The sequence below is a fragment of the Microcaecilia unicolor genome, chromosome 6, assembly GCF_901765095.1.
Source record: "Microcaecilia unicolor chromosome 6, aMicUni1.1, whole genome shotgun sequence".
NCBI lineage: Eukaryota > Metazoa > Chordata > Amphibia > Gymnophiona > Siphonopidae > Microcaecilia > Microcaecilia unicolor.
The window spans coordinates 276,710,444-276,729,716 of NC_044036.1; the positions used below are offsets into that span (position 1 = coordinate 276,710,444).

The 19,273-nt window shown below is 41.6% G+C and overlaps 1 protein-coding gene across 1 annotated transcript in view; it reads right to left on the reverse strand.

The window, feature by feature from the left end:
- The window catches only part of GARNL3 (GTPase activating Rap/RanGAP domain like 3), a 456,591-nt gene that overhangs the window by 365,402 nt on the left and 71,916 nt on the right, over window positions 1-19,273 (reverse strand). The window contains exon 2 of the mRNA XM_030207543.1: window positions 10,519-10,548. Coding sequence (XP_030063403.1) covers window positions 10,519-10,548 — 30 coding nt within the window. The remainder of the gene's footprint in view (window positions 1-10,518; window positions 10,549-19,273) is intronic.

A 19,273-nucleotide genomic window follows, 5' to 3' on the forward strand; every position in this document is an offset into this window, starting at 1 on the left:
GCTAAACTGATTTTCATCAGGCTGTGGATAGTGTGCATTCAGCAAAAGGCTCTGGAGTTTTAGAGGTGATCCACACTGTGAGGCTAACAAGACAATGGAGAATGGTTAATACATGTCCACACACATCTACCTGGTGGTCTCGAGGCTCTGCACACAGAATCTGACACAATCAACTGGCTTAGTCAAGTGATGAGCACATGCTAAGAAGAACACAACTTCCATGGTATACTCCATCTTACTTACATAGCCTCCCAAAAGCATAGGTGGATGTATAGTTACATTTTCACATGGAAGGATAAACCAACACACTGAACCAAAAACATCCCAACAAAATCATACAGTCTGCTGAAAGAATCAGATGTTGTTCAACACACATCTGCTAGCAACATATTTTTGGCCATTCTGGTTGTTTCCATCTGAGAAAAGATGCCCTGGTGTTTGCTGAAAATGTGATTATATCCACAAGCACTGGATCTCCTGTCATCAACAAAACAAGTCTGCTATCCTTTTCTCTAGCCTGCAGGATAGGTACTGTACCCTTTTCAAGCAGAACAGAGTATCTGACATTACATTGTCATGTTAGTCAGTGCTGCAATGATTGATAAGATTACTTGCACTCATGTGGTCCCCTCCTATTAGAAATGGCCTGTCAAAGATACAGGTTCTTCAATTAATAGGACCCACTGAAGTATACATGTTCTTTTGCATTTTACAGTCATTTGCTGTGGTCACTTGGCAACAGATTTATGGCATGGTTGTCTCTAGTGTGTATAATTTCCATCTGCCCAGCAGCAGTGAAACTAGGCTATCCATGCCAGCAGCAGTGGAATGAGAGCAATGTAGAGAACCAAAGGTGGGTAGCAAATCAGGTCCACTGGTGCCAGTTAGCTTTGGTTCAAATATAAATAGCTCTCATTAGAGTTTTGCAGTCTTACTGATTATGCTTTTGACATTGTACAGGCTTTGTTTAAATTCAACAGGCCTTCTCTGTGCAGCTTCCAATTCAAAGCAATGCAGGGGTTTTGGAGAGGCTGCAGCCTATCTGGTGTTTATATAATCTGGAGACTAGGTTGCATAACCCTAGTTCAAACAGCATCAAACAGCAATGGTGATGCTTGCAGAAAGACTTTTTTTACCAAGCAGCAGAAGAGGTGTGTCCGGATTTCTGGACAAACGGGCGGGCAGGCGAGCCTAATGGTGTCCTATCCCCTAGTCCCCTCCCCTTACCTTACTCTACTGCCCTGGTGGTCTAGTGACCTCTTTGGGGCAGGAAAAAGTCCCCTCTTTCCTGCCCGGAGCGCTGCCCTGCATTCTGTTCCCCTTGCAATGCTGATGGTTCCAGTACCGATTCAAAATGGCCGCCAAGAGTTGATGCAGCCTCGCCAGACTTTTGCAGAACCCTAACCATACTCCTGAAGATAACTTTCAACACCCTGCCAGTTCAACACCCTGCCAGTTCCCATCAACACACCATCGCCTATCTCACAGCGCAAGGAAAAGAGCCACACCTTTACTTCCTCCTTGGAAGCCCAATTAATTTCTTTCCCTTAGAATACACTAACTCCTGGATTCTATATAGGTTGCCCAAAACTGAGTGTGCAAATTTAGGTATGCAGGACAGATGTGCATGCAAATTAATGAATTAACAAGGTGTCAACAATCAATAATAGGAGTTAATTGGCATCAATTTGGATTTCCACGAGCATCTGACCTAATTGCTATGCTATAACATCTGCACCTAAATTTTATAACATGCAACATAAAAGAGGGCATATCCGTGGGAGGTGCATGGGTGGGTCAGGAGTGTTCCAGAAATTAGGCATGATGTTACAGAATACTGGAATTTGCATGCCCAACTGCTATCGGTTGGACGCGAGGATTTATATCAGGTTTCGGTAGGCTTAAGTCCTTGCACCCAAAGTTGGGCGCAGGAATTCACTCTAAGCATCAGTGGTGGCCCTGCCATTAGGCCAGCTAAGGCAGGGGCTTTAGGCAGCACTCTCCAGGAGCAGCATTCTCTCTTTCCCTCCTCAGCCTTCTTCCAAAAGGCGATTCCCATAGGCTGCCCTGCCACCAGCACTGGCCTCTTCTCCCTACTGTGGCCCTCCTCTTGATGTACTTCCTGTTTCCTCAGAGGCAGGATGCATTATAGCGAAGAGGCCGGAGCCGGTGATACCGTGGCAGGGCAGCCTATGCTGCTGCCATTTGGAAAAGAAAATAATAAGGTAAACGCGGGGAAGAGGATTGAGGAGGGAAGGAGGGGATGCCAGTCCGGGCTTGAGCACAGGCACGGGCAGGCATGGGAGGCAGCATTTCATCCCTGCCTTAGGTGGCAGATTGTCTTGGGCTACCCCTGCTAAGCACTATTCTATGGTGGTTGTTTACTGAACCCAGCACTAAATGACAGGAATACTATGAAATGTCACAGTGATTTGTATCATTCCAGATGGGAACTGGCACAAAATGCTAGGAATTTGGATTTTTTTTCTCAACAATATAACTATCAAAGCAAAGCTAAAGTGTTGGTTGTACAATGAGTCAAGAAAATGGAGATGCTTAATTTTTAGACATAAAACTTCTATCCTACCATAATCTGCCCTCTACTGCCAAAATATTTATGTTATCTTCAGCAGTCAGTTTCTGAAGGCATAAGCGTCAGGACTGAAATTAGCACTTTTGACTAGGGCTCAATGCCTACCTTTAGGTACCTAAAATGTGGGGATATGGGGAAATGTAGTACAATGGGGAAAAAAGAAACTTCGCACTAATTTTCAGTGCCAAGCTCCTAATGCAGGTCTCTAATTGCAGCCCTAAATTTAGGAGTCTAAAGGGGCCTTTCACTAAGATGTGGTAAAGTTTTGCAATTACCATGTCCAACTTGCTGCATATTAACCCTCAGATTCCATATATGGTGCCCAGAATTGCGCGCCTAAGATATGCGCACAAATTAATTGAGTAACGAGCCAATTAAAATAAATAATTGGGTGCTAACAAGCAATTATTGATGCTAATTGGCACTCATTAAAATCTGCATGCACCTGGCTGCACTCTATTCTATAAGGCATGCTGCCTAACTCTACTAGCGTGTAATTCAAAAGGGGGTGTGACCATGGGAGTGTTCTGAAAAGTGGTGTGCGGAATTATAGAATACGGCCTCAGCACGCCTAGAAACATAGAAACATGACGGCAGATAAAGGCCATATGACCCATCCAGTCTGTCCATCCTCTGTAACCCCCAATTCTACCTGTTCCTAAGCAATCCCACATGCTTATCCCATGCCTTTTTAAATTCTAGAACAGTCCTCGACTCCACCACCTCCACTGGGAGGCCATTCCACTCCTCCACCGCCCTTTCTGTGAAATAATACTTCCTTAGGTTACTCCTAAGCCTATTCCCTCTTAACTTTGTCATATGCCCCCTCATTCCAGAGCTGTCCTTCATTTGGAAAAGGCTCTCTATCTGGACATAAATGCCCTTGAGATATTTAAACGTTTCTATCATGTCTCCTCTCTCCCTCCTCTCTTCCAGCATATACATGTTGAGGTTCATAAGCCTGTCCCTATAATTTTTGCATTCAACACCGCTTACTAATTTTGTAGCCGCCCTCTGGACTGACTCCAACCTGTTTATATCTTTCCGTAGGTGCTGTCTCCAGAACTGCATGCAGTACTCCAAATGGGGCCTCACCAGAGACTTATACAACGGCACTATCACCTCCTTTTTCCTGCTGGTCATGCCTCTCTTTATGCATCCAAGCATCCTTCTGGCTTTGGCCATCGCTTTTTCTACCTGTTTGAAAGGATTAAGGTCATCAGACACAATCACCCCCAAGTCCCTCTCTTCCTTCGCACACTGAAGCACTTCACCCCCCCTATACTGCACCGTTCCCTCGGATTTTTGCGACCCAAGTGCATGACCCGGCATTTTTTGGGATTAAACCTTAGTTGCCAAATATATGTCCATTTCTCTGGCTTCGCTAGGTCCTTCCTCATGTCATTCACACCCTCCAGGGTGTCCACCCTGTTGCAGAGTTTAGTATCATTCGCAAAGAGGCAAACCTTACCAGACAGCCCTTCCGCAATATCGCTCACAAAGACGTTAAAAAGAGCCGGCCCTAGGACCGATCCCTGAGGTATTCCACTGACGACCTCCTTTTCTTCAGAGCAAGCTCCACTACCCTCTGTCTCCTACCATTCAACCAATTTTTAACCCAATCAGTTACTCTAGGTCCCATACCGAGAGCACTCAATTTATTTATCAGTCGCCTGTGCAGAACCGTGTCAAAGGCTTTGCTGAAATCCAAGTATACCACATCAAGCGCCCCTCCCACATCCAACTGTTTGGTCACCCAGTCGAAGAAGACAGTCAGATTGGTCTGACATGACCTGCCACTAGTGAAGCCATGCTGCCTTGGGTCCCGCATTCCATGTAGTTCAAGAAATCTCACAAGCCTCCTCTTTAGAAGCGTTTCCATTAGCTTACTCACCACCGAGGTCAGACTGACAGGTCTGTAATTCCCAACCTCCTCCTTACTTCCACTCTTGTGCAAAGGAACCACATCCGCCCTTCTCCAGTCCACCGGGACCACTACAGTTTCTAAGGAAGTATTGAAGAGGACTGTCAGCGGAGCCGACAGAACTTCTCCGAGTTCCTTAAGCACCCTCGGGTGTATCCCATCAGGCCCCATCGCTCTGCCTATCTTGGATGCCAGATTACACTAGGTTTCAGGAAGTAAGTCTGCACCATTTACTGAATCCAGCCCTAAATACATAGCCTCTATGGCAACTGCTGAATGCTTTGCCACCATCTGTCCACGCATTTACTACATGTGGTAAGTAATCGACAGCATGGATGCACTTACTGCTTCCTAATGAAATAGTGTTCAATGATCTGGGATATCTGCAATCCTAACAGTTAATGTAGGCATAGTCCATTCCTATTCCCCACATATAACCTGCCCATTTCCCATCCCATTCCACGCTATGTAGTTAGTACGTGAATTAGAGTGTACTAGGGGAATAATTCTATAATATAAGTGCTAATATTTATGCATCAGTTATGAAAAATATTTCAATGGCATTTATGCACATATGTGTGCATGTATACACATAAATGCCAAGACTTCACCTAAATATTTGCTTAATTTATGTAGAGGGGCATTTTCTATATGATGTCTAAGTCCAATTTTGGACGTTTTGCTCAAAACAGGGTTGGGGGGCTGACACTTTCCACCACAAGTGTAATAGTTAGAGAGGATTATGGGCCTGGGTCACCTTCTCTACAGTGCACTACACTGACCACTAAGCTATTCCAGGAACCTGCTTGCTGTTCTAATAGGACTGGCCAAAACATCTGAAGCTGTGATACAGCCTGGTATGAACTGTTTCATTTACATCTTTGTGGGGTGGAAGGGGGTTAGTGACCACTGAAGGAGTACGGGGGTGTCATTCCTTTATTCCTGCAGTGGTCATCTGGTCATTTAGGGCACTATTTTGTGGCTTATTCATTAATAAAACAGGTCTAGACCAAAACGTCCAACTTATAGCCCTGGATGTTTTTGTTTTGTTCCATTATGGCAGAAAAACTTACAAGTGTTAGGAATGCCCATATCCCATCCTTAACATGCCCCTGACACACACCCTTGTGATTTGAACGCACGTCTGATGGACTTCATAGAAAAACGTCTAAAAATTGGTTTTGAAAATACCAATTTGGATGTTTTTCTGAAAAAAAAATGTACAAATGCTGATTTATGCCACTTTTTTGGATGTCTTTCTCTTTTGAAAATGAGCCCCATAGTGTACATTTACAAGGGGAGTTTACACATGGGTAGGACTCACACTTACATGTGTAATTTATAGCCTACTATAATCTATGTGCATATCTGTGACACTTAGGTGCTTATACTTACACTGAGTCTATAGTAACTGCTTGAACCTAATGTTTACGTGCATATCTTCCTGGTTAGGCTAGTATTCTATAAAGGAAAGGGGTTGCCTACGTTTCTATATAGAACCAGTTCTCGAGGTCCACAACCCAGCCTGGTTTTCAGGATTTCCACAATGAATATGTACAATGCAATAGAAGCAGTGAATGCAAATAGATCTCATAAACAGTCATTGTGGAAATCCTGAAAACCAGGCTGGGTTGTGGATCTCGAGGACTGGATTTCAGGACCCCTGCTTTACAGAATAGGCTCCTACCAGTTGCTCTTTCCAAAAGTGTCATGCCAGGATGATAACACTTACCAAGGCCGTGTACTAACAGCACATGCTAATTCAACCACCAACTGCTTAAAGCTCTTTAATAAAAGGGTCCTGTTTCAAGGCCCTACATTTGGGTGCACAATTTTAGCTGTAAAACTTAGGCTCTTAAGTTCAACAGAAAATCCACTTAAAATTAGGCATCCAATTTAGGAACTGATCCTTTGCTTAAAACTGACCCCATATCTGATTGAACTGAGACATAGCAACCATCCTGAAACCACCAAGTCTGGTCCATAAGAATGATTGTTTCCAGTTATTTGCTAAAAGGGACTCCTGTAAGTCCCTTGTCAAATTAGTTTATGAACGCTGAGTGGATCAGAGCTGCTGAGAACCCCTCAATAAACAAAAATAATAACGATGAGAGCCCCTTGATAAAAAATTGGCAGCACAAGCACATTACTGGCTCTTCCTAGCTGTCTCATTAGTGAAGAGTACATTTTATTTCATTCAAGTATGTTAACCATTAGAAGACTGCTGTGTTTTTTTAATGTATTGCATATCTATTTCAGTCATGTTTAATGTGGACTGTACCTTGACATTTAGCATTCTGTGGGTATTCCCAAGCCAGACATATGCAACGGGTTATTTTATAAATTGGCACCTAAAAATGGGCACCAATTGGGCCCATAAGTAATAGAATAATAGCACTTCTATACGTGATTGGTGGCACAAATTGTCATTTACACACATAAGTGTTAGATGCTATTCCATAACGTACATGCCAAAACTACTTAGAGCTAGCTTCTGTCTATAGTATCCAAAAAGTAGCACATAGGCAGGGGGGAACAAGCATGCATTTAGGCATGGCCATTTACACCAATGTAAACCTAAATGTATGCATGTTCCCACAAATTCTATAACAATGCGCGTAAATTTGATTGAAACCCCTGGCATGACCACACTCCTCCCATGGCCAAACCCCTTTTCAGCTACGCACCTCTTTTTAGAATGCGCCTAAAAAAAAGCAAGCATAAATTCCAATTATTGCCAATGAGTGATGACAGTTGGTTTTTATTCGCTAATTATTATCACTAATTGTCTCTTTACTCAATTGAGTAGTGTGCATAAATTGGCCGTGTACACTACTTAACACGTGCTACTCGCCGCACCTTATAGAATCCAGGGGTTCGTGCATACGTTTGAGGGGGAACAACAACAAAGCAAGGCACACTTCCCTATGGGACAGCTAGAACATATAAAGTAGGGAAGGGATATAGGCCAACCAAACAAAAGAGGTCTCCAGAGGTTGATTGTAGTAAACTGTATTTATTGAAAAACTAGATAGCATAGATTCGACACGGTCTGAGTTTTGTCAAATAAATTGCCTGCCTCAGCAGTCAAATATCTGTCGATGTTCTCCGATTGTCTTTTCTTCTCCTGTTTCCACAGGGTGTCCAAGCACTCCCTGCAGATCTAAAACATTGCCGTTAAGGTGGTAAGCAAAAGATCAGACTATGTATGATACTATCACTGTCACTCCAACCATTTATCACTGATGAGTCATGTGCAACTTTACTGTATACTCTAGTGGACACGAAGCTGGGCTACTCTAATATTATTTATTCTGGACTTCCTGATATTTCTCTCCATAAGATTAAATCAGTATAAAATACTGCTATCTGTAGTCTTTCTCACACACGACGCTATGACCATGTTACTCCGCTAATGAAAGAACATCATTGGCTTGCTATCAACTTTAGGATCATTCATAAGTTGATAATACTCACTTTTTAAGGCCCTCCGCTTAGGCACCCCTCCTTATTTGGTGAGTCTCATTACTTCATACTGTCCGTCACTTGCACTTCACTCTGCTTTTGAATCTCGCCTTGCCGTGCTGCCTGTTCACTGTGCCCGTTTGAATTCTACACGTTCCTCTGCCGTCTTCTGTTTGGCCCCTTCTCTTTGGAACTCTTTACCGCTTGCCCTGAAAACTGAACTTTCTCTCCCTTGCTTTCCCTGTCTCCCTAAGGCCAATCTATTTACACAGGCCTTTCCTTAGACCCTACATTTCAGGATTGGTTTTAGTCGACAGGTTCTCTGGCCAGCATTCAGCTGTCTCTATTCCCCTCCCTGTTTCTTCTTCTAGCCCCTCTTCTATTTTCTTTCATTTCTCCTATCCTATTGAACATTGGCGTTCCTTTCCTATCTGTTTGTTTTGTTATTGTACACCGTTTTGGTTTGTTGTGAAAGGCAGTATATCAAGAAGCCATTATAAAATTGGTGCTAAGCACATGGTATTGTAGCGCCTACATCTTGATGCCATTTTATTGAATTGCCATATTAGTGCATATACTTGTGAATTTGAGGAGTGCATTCTCATAACTTCGATTCAGGAGAAAGAAAACCAAGTTGACTTCTTCGGCCTAAGTGAGGCAATCTACCTTCCAGCTACTGCCTTCAACTCAGCCATCAATACAAACAAAACACATGTTCCACAATGAACCTTATCCTTCTACATAGAGCCACATTCAGTCGGAGGTGTTCCTGTTTTTCCTTTCTTTGTAGGGCAGATTTGCAATGGAGTTGTTGATAAACTGCCCCAAACTAAAAAGGTCCTGATGTTGTGGGGGGAAATGTATTTGTCTTCTTCTGTCTGTTTAATATTCCCAGTGCATGGTCTTTCAGGCTGGAGTGCATTCCAGTATTGGGGAATGTATATAATAAATGTTAGCAGTTACGTTGAAAGACAAGCAGATATAGAGATGGTAAAGTGGGAGCCTCATTTCTCCAGGGTTTTATGAACTAAGAAAGGTCTGTGGGTAGCATATTTACCATACCCAAGTAGTTTTACATATATATACAGAGCTAGGATTCCAGAAGCTAATGACCAATATTTTCACTGTATTTCATGCATATAATTAGAGATTCTGATTTTAGGTTTTAACCGACAGACATCAATAAAACACCCTGATGCAAAATTAAAAAAAAAAAACTAAAATATGTTTTTATTGCACCAGAAAATGTCACTTCCCCCAGTACTCTTTCACCCCTCCCCTGGCTTATCTTCTATCCTCCAATCATTTTTGTGCCTTTTCTGCGCTGACAACTTCCAAGAGATACAAACAAACATATTTGATTCCATCAGAAAAGTTACCCAGTAGTAATACCTGTAGTGCCAAAAACATAGGTTGTTTTGTGTCCTCAAACCCCCTAATTAGCTAGAAAAGGAAATACCTAAGTTTACAATCTATAAACACCTATGATTAGAAGCCCTTTTTATAATATAAAATATCATTTTCATAGCTAGAAGAGCTTTTGTTTTATGATAGTTACCTCACCTAGCGTCTGAACAGCTAGAAACATCTACAAAAAGCAAAACTGATTTTATGATAATAATATTAACCTACTCACTCATATTAGTTATATCTTCCATGACTTCTAGTTCTACCCAGTTACTTGAATAGCACAAGTTTCACACTGGCTCTCCTTTTTGTAAAAGAGAAAGAGTCTTTCTTGGCCCAAAATATTACAATTTTTTCACTTTTTCCCCAGGAAAGTTTTGCTCGCTTGTAATTCAATGAAAGCTCCAATCAGTTACATAGATCAGTCACGAGCTCTCAGAGGTTAACCGTGAATGTGCAGGTCTTCATGCAGGCTCCATGTTGGAAATACTACGGAGAATTTAGATTAAAAATCTAGTTTTGGAAATACTCCACAGACACAGCTTCACTTTGTATCCCTCTGTATATCCAAAACATCTGAAATTCGATCTAGGAATTTCAGATTTAAGCAACTTGTTCCTTCAAGGGCCATACACAGGTCTGGCTTTCAGTAACTAAATTATGCAAATAAACCTGATTCATAGATCTAAATATGTGCACAGCTATCTCTGAAGACCATTTTTGGTGGATGTCTTGAGAAACAGGTCTGTTGGCAGCTCTTGAGCATAGGGGTTATCTGCCTCAGAAATCAGTTCAAGTAGATATACCATGCATCTTTGCCCAGCCTTCTTTTCTGCAGTTGAGACCTCCAAGTATAGAGGCCATGGGTCACTGCTGTTTGCTCATCAAATAGATTTAGCCAATTGGGAAAGACTGTATAATTACCTGTAAGTCATAAGGGCATATGGTCCACTGAGTCACTGCTCTGCTCCCAACTATCTATCTATTTATCTATCTATCTATTTTATGCTCAAACTGTAATACAATTCACTAGTATACTTATTTATAAATGAGGTCATGTAGCTAGTTTCCAAAAGGCTGAGTTAGACCAAGAGGAATTAGCCTGATAACTAAATTGCCATCACAGTACCTTTCATGGAATGCTGTGGCTCTGACAGTTCTGGAAGACGCAGCAGTGAAAGAAAAAAAACAGTAGAAGAAAAGCATTATTTTATGCTTAAAAGTCAGGTACAAAATACAAGTAATTTTATCTTTTAAGGTGATATTTTATTTATACTAAAATGAAAAGCAAATGGAATACATGCATGCATTTAAAACACAAGAAGGTGCACTTCAAGGACTCCTCTCCAGGAGGGAAATTAACCTTCAAAAGTGGCTTCAATATTTTGACATATTCTTTCAACAGCTATGACTAATTAAAACTATATGAGCAGTAGGACAGTACATCCGTTCTAAACAGCAGCTTTGAGGCAAATGATGCTGTAATATACAGTGGGGGAAATAAGTATTTGATCCCTTGCTGATTTTGTAAGTTTGCCCACTGACAAAGACATGAGCAGCCCATAATTGAAGGGTAGGTTATTGGTAACAGTGAGAGATAGCACATCACAAATTAAATCCGGAAAATCACATTGTGGAAAGTATATGAATTTATTTGCATTCTGCAGAGGGAAATAAGTATTTAATCCCTCTGGCAAACAAGACCTAATACTTGGTGGCAAAACCCTTGTTGGCAAGCACAGCGGTCAGACGTCTTCTGTAGTTGATGATGAGGTTTGCACACATGTCAGGAGGAATTTTGGTCCACTCCTCTTTGCAGATCATCTCTAAATCATTAAGAGTTCTGGGCTGTCGCTTGGCAACTCGCAGCTTCAGCTCCCTCCATAAGTTTTCAATGGGATTAAGGTCTGGTGACTGGCTAGGCCACTCCATGACCCTAATGTGCTTCTTCCTGAGCCACTCCTTTGTTGCCTTGGCTGTATGTTTTGGGTCATTGTCGTGCTGGAAGACCCAGCCACGACCCATTTTTAAGGCCCTGGCGGAGGGAAGGAGGTTGTCACTCAGAATTGTACGGTACATGGCCCCATCCATTCTCCCATTGATGCGGTGAAGTAGTCCTGTGCCCTTAGCAGAGAAACACCCCCAAAACATAACATTTCCACCTCCATGCTTGACAGTGGGGACGGTGTTCTTTGGGTCATAGGCAGCATTTCTCTTCCTCCAAACACGGCGAGTTGAGTTCATGCCAAAGAGCTCAATTTTTGTCTCATCTGACCACAGCACCTTCTCCCAATCACTCTCGGCATCATCCAGGTGTTCACTGGCAAACTTCAGACGGGCCGTCACATGTGCCTTCCGGAGCAGGGGGACCTTGCGGGCACTGCAGGATTGCAATCCGTTATGTCGTAATGTGTTACCAATGGTTTTCGTGGTGACAGTGGTCCCAGCTGCCTTGAGATCATTGACAAGTTCCCCCCTTGTAGTTGTAGGCTGATTTCTAACCTTCCTCATGATCAAGGATACCCCACGAGGTGAGATTTTGCGTGGAGCCCCAGATCTTTGTCGATTGACAGTCATTTTGTACTTCTTCCATTTTCTTACTATGGCACCAACAGTTGTCTCCTTCTCGCCCAGCGTCTTACTGATGGTTCTGTAGCCCATTCCAGCCTTGTGCAGGTGTATGATCTTGTCCCTGACATCCTTAGACAGCTCCTTGCTCTTGGCCATTTTGTAGAGGTTAGAGTCTGACTGATTCACTGAGTCTGTGGACAGGTGTCTTTCATACAGGTGACCATTGCCGACAGCTGTCTGTCATGCAGGTAACGAGTTGATTTGGAGCATCTACCTGGTCTGTAGGGGCCAGATCTCTTACTGGTTGGTGGGGGATCAAATACTTATTTCCCTCTGCAGAATGCAAATAAATTCATATACTTTCCACAATGTGATTTTCCGGATTTAATTTGTGATGTGCTATCTCTCACTGTTACCAATAACCTACCCTTCAATTATGGGCTGCTCATGTCTTTGTCAGTGGGCAAACTTACAAAATCAGCAAGGGATCAAATACTTATTTCCCCCACTGTAGCTTATGAATTATCCTAAAATCCAGTCTATTGTATTCTCTTGTACTTTTTCCAAGGGACAGAGGATTTCTATTCTTCTTGGGTGCCATCATCAGTGACGGCACAATATGATCCTTCATAAGCATACTCCTTGATATTTATCACACATACCCAGTAACCCCCAGATTCTATATAGCGCAACTGAAGTTGCATGCGTAATCCGATCATATTCTGGATTTGTGCAAGCAACTTAATTAGTTGGGCAATCAATGCTGATAATTGACAATTAACAAGCAATTATTGACACTAATTGGCATTAATTAGAATGTATGCGCACAACCGTCTAAGCGTATTCTGTAACATTATGCACGTAAATTCTAAGTTGCATAGTTGAAAAGGAGGCTTGGCCATGGGCATGGAATAGGCGGGTCATGGGCGTTTCTAAAATTTATGCATGTTGTTATAGAATACACCAAGTCCGCGCCTATTTTTGGCATTAGCATTTACACCAAGTTTTACTTGGTGTAACTGCCCACAACTAAATTTAGTTACACCAATCAACACTCAGCATATTCTATAAACCATGCAGAAATTTAGGCGTATTCTATAAAGTACGCCTAAATTTAGGCTTACTTTATAGAATATGTCTAGATGTATTTTTTTCTGTGCCAATGTTTTAGGCATGATATATAGAATCTAGCCCTGTATGTACAACAAGCACTTACCTGTATAGATTGCATTGATTATTATCAGCCCAATACCTAGACTCTACAGTCGACATATTTTTCAAATGCTGGCTGTAGCAATTTTAAAAAGTCCAAATATTCAGGACCAGTGTCCAGATAATGGGCAGTGCTAAATATCTAGATAGAGCAATGAGCAGCAGTATTATCCACACAGATGTGATATCTAGTCTAGACAGCATATCAGGAGAATAGACTAAACTTCTCCACCATCCAGGTAACTCCAATGACCACCCATGCTCTGCCCTGGCATTATCCAGAAAGCACTAGGGCAGTAATGAATGATTTTCAGTGACACTATCTGGACCAGAAGTGGTCAAGTGCAACAAAGAGGTGACATGTCTGATGTGGACTGGGAGGGAAGATGGCCACCACTAAGGCAGCAACTTACTTCCAGTCAAATAAATAACATTAAAATTAAGTCTTGAAGGAGGTTCTTGTCTTACAAAGATGTATGAGCCCCCTAGACATGCTATATAGGGTGGGAAGTAGCTACAGAAAATACGGGGAAACAAGGAATGTAAAAGAAAGAAAACAATAATCTATGTTGTCTTCATCTATGAAAATAACATATTATTTGATATATCTCAAAAAATATTATATATTTAAGTGGTTAATAATGTAATACAATCAAGATAAAAGCAACAAAATAGTTAAGCACACAAATCATAAAAGTAACAAAAATAGAACAAAATTAAGCTAAACATCTGCTGCCAAATGTATTACACTGGTGAAAGTTATTCGTGGGAAGATTATCAAATGTATTTGGCACAGTATTCTTTTGCAGGGAAGGAATTTTTTTTTCATTTTTGCAGAATTGGCTTCAGATGCACTGCATCTTTTTTTCTCCTATTGGATAACCATGCAGAGAGCGCTATTACTCAATCAGAAGCAAGCTGGACTTGATGGATCTCTGGTCTTCTTTCAACCTAAATCAAAAATATAACTGTGTTTTCCAAAGAGTTTTGTTATTGGCACAGAAAAGAAGAAAACTCATATGAAAAATGGAACCTGAGTGTGCTATAGAAGAATAAATTATGATACGGTAGCTGTAACAGCCAAAATCAGTTAAAATCAGATAGTTAGATGAGTCCCTTGAAATTGTTCCTAATATACGCAGTGAATTGTTTAATTTCAGTTCCAGAAATACTTGGAAGGCAATCAAACTGCACAAATATTGTTATGAGTGACGTCTGTATTGCTAATCTTTAGTTTACCCAAATGAGTTGGAACCTGAAATGTTTCCAAATATTTGACAGGATTTCACATTTTCCTGTAGAGCGAAATCCCCCATTTAGAACTAGTGAAAGAGCGACGGCCGCACATTGTAAGTCTATAAGTGCAGTAGCTGTGAGTGAGCGCAGATACAGCTCTCTTAAATAAAATGTCAGTCATACTGCAGTAAAATGGGGGAGGGGAATCTAACAAAAGAAAATGGAAGGGTGGAAGCAATCAGAAAATGGTGAGTGTATGGAAAAGTGTTGGGAAGTCTTGATGTGAGATCCAATATGTCTAGGGAAATTTGGGGAGGTGGGACACCAAGAGTAAAGGAGACAATGCCTAGTAGAAAACCAGTGAGAGAAAAGGAATAAGTAAAGCTTGATCAGAGCTGGTGAAGGGAGAGGGGTACTGTGGGCAAAAACAGGAGGTACTTGTGGATGATGTAACTAGGGAAGAATGGAGGGTGTGAAGAACGTCTAAGGGGTTGGTAGTGACCCACTAGAGAAAAGAGATAGGGGGAATAATGATTGAGCAGGTCAGATACAGAAGAATAATCTAGAACCAGTGTGAATGAGGGAATGTAAGGGATGAAAGGATAAGAAGTGGGAGAGTCAAACATGTGGACAGAAGAGGAGGGCAGTATTAGGAACAGATTGATAGAACTTCTAAGATTTTAGGTGTCATTCTTGGCTCCATACTCTCCTTGGAGTCACAAGTTCATAATGCTATTAAGTCAGTTTTTATGAATTTGAGACAACTCCGACATCTCTGTCCATTCTTCTCCAAAGAACATGTTACATTATTAGTTCAAGCTTTTATATTATCTTCATTAGGCTATTGTAATAATCTTTGTCTTATAGATACTTCCAAACTTCAATGAAAACTTTAGACTCTTCAGAACACTGCAGCTAAGCTGATCTTTCATCTTAAGAAATTTGACCATGCTACTCCATCTTTGGTCCATCTTCATTGGTTTCTGATCCAGGCTTATACACTTTTTAAATTGGCATGTATAATATTTAAAATTTGTGATGTATCTTCCCCTGAATACTTAATATCTCTATTTTCTTCTCTAAATGTTCTTTGATTTTCCCATACCTCTCGCTTATGTTTATTGTATTATCCTTCCTCTCATGGTATTCATTATAAGAGTATATTGACAAATTCTTTATGTTTACAGCTGTTCAATTTTGGAATTTGTTATCTGCAGAATTAAGATCTCTGAATTCCTATCCTATGTTTCGTAAAGCTTTAAAAACTTATCTGTTTAGAAGATTTATAACACATCATTAATACTTCTTTTGTTATCAATTTCTGTGCTTAATGTAATCCACTGTGAACCATTACTAGGAGTTGGTAGAATATATGTGATTCATATTTCATAACATAACATGAAATGAAGTGGAGAGAAGAAATGAAAGAGAACTCTGCAGCGTATCTGCTGTTCTGTTCTGTGATTTGTATAACATTGCAGGAATATACCTACTACATATTTGCAGTCCCTTTCTCTTCTTCTCTAAGAGTCATGAACTACATTCATTTTGCATGAAGAACAGAGCACAGGGGGATGGAACTCCTCCCATATGAGGAAAGGCTAAAGAGGTTAGGGCTCTTCAGCTTGGAAAAGAGACAGCTGAGGGGGGATATAATTGAGGTCTATTAAATCCTGAGTGGTGTAGAACGGGTAGAAGTGAATCAATTTTTCACTCTTTCAAAAAGTAGAAAGACCAGAGGACACTCTTTGAAATTACATGGAAATACTTTTAAAACAAATAGGAGGAAATATTTTTTCACTCAAAGAATAATTAAGCTCTAGAACTCGCTACTGGAGGATGTGGTAACAGCAGTTAGCGTATCTGGGTTTAAAAAAAGTTTGGACAAGTTCCTAGAGGAAAAGTCCATAGTCTGTTATTGAGGTGGACATGGGGGAAGCTGCTGCTTGCCCCAGATTTGGTAGCATGGAATCTTGCTACTCTTTTGGATTCTGCCAGGTACTTGTGACACTGTTGGAAGCAGGATACTAGGCTTGATGGACCATTGGTCTGACTCAGTACGGCTATTCTTATATTCTTATGTCCAGACAAACAAGCCATACCTGCCCATCTGTGGTCCACAGCAACTCCTAAGGTGAAAACTGGATCACTAGAAAAGACTCAAGTATCAACAAATTTGGCCTGATCTGGTTCCGTTTGATGTGCTGCTACCGTTTTGACTCTTACCAACTTTGCTCTATTTAGTGATACATTTTGTGTCTTCATAAGCTATATTTATAAGAGGCTCCTGAGAGCTCCCTCCAGCACAAACTACTGGTTCTAAAACAGACTCTGTTCTGGCACAGGAACTTGGCAGAACTGCTGTGTACAGCCATGTGGAAAGTCCCTGGTTTGATCCCCAAGTCAGGTCTTCTCTTCTCCTACAGAGACAGCGTTCACAGCTGGTGACTGGATTTACAGTCCATGATACAGGTTCAGGGAGCAGGGCCGGTGGAAGCTCCTTTAAATGAAAAGGTCAGTTTATAGCATAGCAGTCAAACCTTCAGCCTTGCATCTCACAGTTACTTTTCAGACTCCTAGACACCTCCCCGTTAAGTGTTAAAATTAAACTCAGCAATTGTGATTACCCTACTATCATCTCTCCCCAAATAATCCTGTAAAAAAAAACCCACCTAATTCGTCATCATACTTTTAAAATATTAAAGAGTTAAAAGTACAGGTTGATTAAGTTGATGGTTCTCTCTGTGTGGCTAGACTTCAAATGCTCTTTGCTACCCCTCCCCCCCCCAAAAAAAAAGATGCCCCCCTAGGTGACCACCTAGTTGTCCTGGCGGATATCCCAGCCCTATCTGTGGGAGTCCTAGTCTATAGTCTACTGCTGCATAAATCAGTCTAGGAACAGCAGGAAGGTGCAAACGAAGACTTATAGAGGGGAATTCTATATATGGTGCCCAAAAAAACACGTCTTGCACTATTCTATAAACCAGGCCTAAAGTTAGGTGTGGTTTATATAATACTGCCTTCCAAAGTTCCACAGAAACCTATGGAACTTTGGAAGGCTAAGTGCTTTGAAAATGAGCCACATAGTGCCAATTCCTGTGCCTAAATTTAGTTGCAGTCATTTACACCAACTAAAACCTGGTGTAAAAGCGAACAATTAATTTAGGTGTGGATCAGGCATACTTTATAGAACTGCACATAAATTTTAGGAATGCCTATGGTCCGTCCATGCCCCTCCCATGGTCCTGCCCCCTTTTGATATCCACAGGTCCAATTTACGTGCATTGCTTTATAGAATACACTTAGCGAGCTTTGTGCGCAAATCCTAATTAGTGCCAATTAATACCAATTGTTTGTTAGCATCCAATTATCACCGCCGATTGGCTTATTACTCAATTAAGTTCCATGCATAAATCAATTGCGCATGCTGATTTGCACACGGAACCCTAGTCGCCATATATAGAATCCACGGGATAGTGTCAAGATCTCAGTGTCAGCGCTGATTCCAACTGAGCAGTGAAACAAATGAAGGAGTCACCAGCCAAAAAAAAGAAAAACAAGACAGATTATTTTGGCTGCCTTGCCTGTAAGCAAGGGGCACTGCTGCAGGCACAGATCTGTTTCATCTGCTCTGCCTTCTTGCCTTTTAACAAAGCAGAGAAGAGCACTTTCTAGCCCTGAGACATCTCTGTAGCTGTCCACTGAAATCAAGCTGTCAGGATTTATGGGTGTTAAATTCAAGGCGCTGTGAGATTTCTTGCACATGTTCAGGTTTGGGTGCCAGCTCTCTTCTGATTCTGCAGTGCGATTATTTAGGTCCCTAAACCCTCCCTGGTATACATATATTCATATAGATGTAGCTCTGCCCTCATAGTGGAGCAGAGTCATAGGCTGTTGCTTCATATTTTCATTTTTTTTCCTTTCTCCCCTCTCCCCTCCCCCCGCCTTGACTAAAAGCTCCAGAGATGCAAAGCATTTGAAAAGTGCTGGACACTCCCTGCTGTATTTGTGCAGCCAGACTGAATCCCATTCCTGCTGGTGAGATGCAAATGCTTTAACTGTGGTGGGAGCACAAAGCTCGGCAGCCCGCTTCCACCGTACCATTCTGTGCCCTGCCAACTTTCCAGCATCCAACCTTAAGAAAACATGCTTAGCGCACACAACTTCCCCCTCTGCCATCACCAATGCCCCCTCCCTTACCTCATGCTGTCTCCATTTCTTTCCCATTTTACTGTACCAACAAAAAGTGCAACGGAAAAAAAAGGTAGATGTGGAACAGAAAATAAAGAAAATAGGCCACTGTAAGAAGGCATGCAGAAAATTCATTGGCACAGTCTCCGTCTAGCTTAAATCTGGGTGATTTCAGTTGGTTGCTAGCACGGATGATGGATGCTTCATTATTCTGTGTTGGGTGCTGCAAGACGCAGCACATTCACTGCAGTGTTAGACTGGCAGAGAAACACAGCCAGCCGGCTGCTTCAGCTCTATTCAGAGCTGGGGGCTGGCACTGAGCTAGAGCTGCCTTCCCCACCCCAAAGCCACTGAAATGAGTTATCAGGAAGAATAATTCAGAGTGGTGTAAACAAGCTGGCAAAACAGAGAGAAATGTACATTCAATTATCCTAAAAGAAAACTACAACAAGGAAGGGGGAGGAGGGATGGCATTGGGTGGCAAGACTGAAAACCAAGAACTAAAACAACGCAGAAGGGATGATTCCAGAGGATCAGAGAAGACTGCATTCTAAGCAAACATAGAAAAGAAATGTAAAATTGAAATACAGAAAACTAGATAGAGGCAGCAGAGACTTTGGAAGACTTGGTTAAGCAGGAAAAAAATTAGAAGATTGCCAAACCCAAGTAGGATT